General features: G+C 64.1%; 1 protein-coding gene across 1 annotated transcript; it reads left to right on the top strand.

Moving 5' to 3' along the window:
- The first annotated feature begins 199 nt into the window (after positions 1-199).
- On the top strand, positions 200-1,603 carry LOC122191656 (nitric oxide synthase, endothelial-like). Its single transcript, XM_042892004.1, has 5 exons — positions 200-257; positions 356-472; positions 863-1,037; positions 1,109-1,238; positions 1,460-1,603. Exons 1-5 carry the CDS (start codon positions 214-216, stop codon positions 1,540-1,542), a joined length of 549 nt encoding a protein of 182 aa, XP_042747938.1. The 5' UTR covers positions 200-213; the 3' UTR covers positions 1,543-1,603.
- Positions 1,604-1,970: the final 367 nt, after the last annotated feature.

Below are 1,970 nucleotides of genomic sequence, written 5' to 3' on the forward strand. Positions count from 1 at the left end.
GATGGGATGGGGATGGGGTGGGATGGGGTGGGATGGGATGGGATGGGATGGGGATGGGGTGGGATGGGGTGGGATGGGATGGGATGGGATGGGATGGGATGGGATGGGGTGGGGTGGGATGGGATGGGATGGGATGGGATTGGTTGGTGTCAGGAAAGTAATGGCAATGGAGTGATGACACGCTCCTCCCCACAGAGCTTCTCCAAGGCCCTAATGGAGATGTCCTCCCCCAATGCTGCACATGCTGAGCCTCCCAAGTGAGCACCGAGGCCATGGGGAGACCCAGCCCTACAGAGTGGGGTCAGACTCCGGGGGTCCTGGGGGGCCCAGCCCTGCTCACACCGCACACCCACAGGAGCTACAAGCTGCGGTTCAACAGCGTCTCGCAGTCCGATCAGCTCGTGGCAGCCTGGAAGAGGAAGAGGAGGCAGCTGAGCAACACGGACAGCGCGGGGACGCTGGGGGCTCTGCGGTGCGGGGCTGGGGGTGGAACGGGTGGCATGGGGGTGCAGAGAGACTTGAGGATGGCACGGGGAGCGAGATGGGAGTGGGGATGGGATGGGGATGGGATGGGGATGGGGTTAGAGAGAGAAATGGGGATGGGGATGGGATGGAAATGGGATGGGGATGGGGACAGGGATGAAAACAGAGATGGAGACAGGGAGGAGGATAAGGATGCAAAGGAGATGGGAATAAGGAGGGGCTGGGAATAGTAAGTGGATGGATACGCATGGGATGGGGGCACGGACAGGGACGGGGTCCTTTGCCCACCGTGGGTCAGAACAGCGGCCATGGGCACCCCAGAGCCAGGGCGGAGGGCCAGGGCTGGGGGCTCGCTGCTCATTGCCCCCGGGGCCCCCAGGTTCTCTGTCTTCGGGCTGGGGTCGCGGGCGTACCCCCACTTCTGCGCCTTCGCACACGCGGTGGACACGCGGCTGGAGGAGCTGGGGGGGGAGCGCATCCTGCCCATGGGGGAGGGCGACGAGCTGTGCGCACAGGAGGAGTCCTTCCGCACCTGGGCCAGGCTGGTCTTCCAGGTGAGTGGGTGCCCCACGGGGAGCGGGCCGTGGGGCTGGACTCCTGCCCACAGCACCCCCTGCGCCCTCAGGCTGCCTGCGAGACCTTCTGCGTGGGGGATGGAGGGGAGGCATCCGAGGAGATCTTCGTGGCACAGCAGGGTTGGAAGCGCCAGAAGCACCGCCTGGCCGTGCAGCCCGAGGGCACCGATCTGCTCACCGGTACGCAGCACCCACAGCCCCCAGGACCCCTCCCCACACAAGTACCAAGACCTCCAAACGACACGGGACCCCCACCACAAGCAGCCCCTGCAGTCTGGGAACCCAGCCCTCGGGCCCCCCATCCCAGCTCATCCCCCAGCTCTTGTGACCCCCTGTGGCTCCCCAGGCCCCTTGTCCTTAGGACTTGTCCCCGAGTCCCCCAGCATGCTGCCCTCCCACAGGGCTGTCCCATGTGCACAAGCGCAAAGTGTTCCCGTGCACCGTGATCTCGGTGGAGAACCTGCAGAGCGAGGCGTCCAGGTGAGCCCCCACCGTGCCCTCAATGTGCCCTGCTGCTGTGTGCCCAGACTGCAGGGGGTGCAGATGGGGTGGGATGTGGGTGGAGATGGGGATGGGATGGCATAAGGTGGGGTGGGGTGGAAATGGAGATGGAGATGGAGATGGGGATGGGGATGGAGGTGGAGATGGAGATGGGGATGGAGATGGAGATGGAGATGGGGATGGAGATGGGGATGGAGATGGAGGTGGAGATGGAGATGGGGATGGAGATGGGGATGGAGATGGGGATGGAGATGGGGATGGAGATGGAGATGGGGATGGGGATGGGGATGGAGATGGAGGTGGAGATGGAGATGGAGGTGGAGATGGAGATGGGGATGGGGATGGAGATGGGGATGGAGATGGAGATGGAGATGGAGATGGGGGTGGAGATGGAGATGGAGATGGAGATGG

The sequence above is a fragment of the Lagopus leucura genome, unplaced genomic scaffold (genome assembly GCF_019238085.1).
Source record: "Lagopus leucura isolate 7727_CA_CO unplaced genomic scaffold, USGS_WTPT01 34344-0_obj-0_obj, whole genome shotgun sequence".
NCBI lineage: Eukaryota > Metazoa > Chordata > Aves > Galliformes > Phasianidae > Lagopus > Lagopus leucura.

What these genes read in the sequence shown, in the direction of transcription:
- LOC122191656 (XM_042892004.1), top strand. Translation starts at nt 214, where the DNA reads ATGGAGATGTCCTCCCCCAATGCTGCACATGCTGAGCCTCCCAA. An exon ending in GGGACGCTGGGGGCTCTGCG is followed by an intron (nt 473 to 862) that starts GTGCGGGGCTGG and finishes CGGGGCCCCCAG; the next exon opens with GTTCTCTGTCTTCGGGCTGG. An exon ending in GGGCACCGATCTGCTCACCG is followed by an intron (nt 1,239 to 1,459) that starts GTACGCAGCACC and finishes GCCCTCCCACAG; the next exon opens with GGCTGTCCCATGTGCACAAG.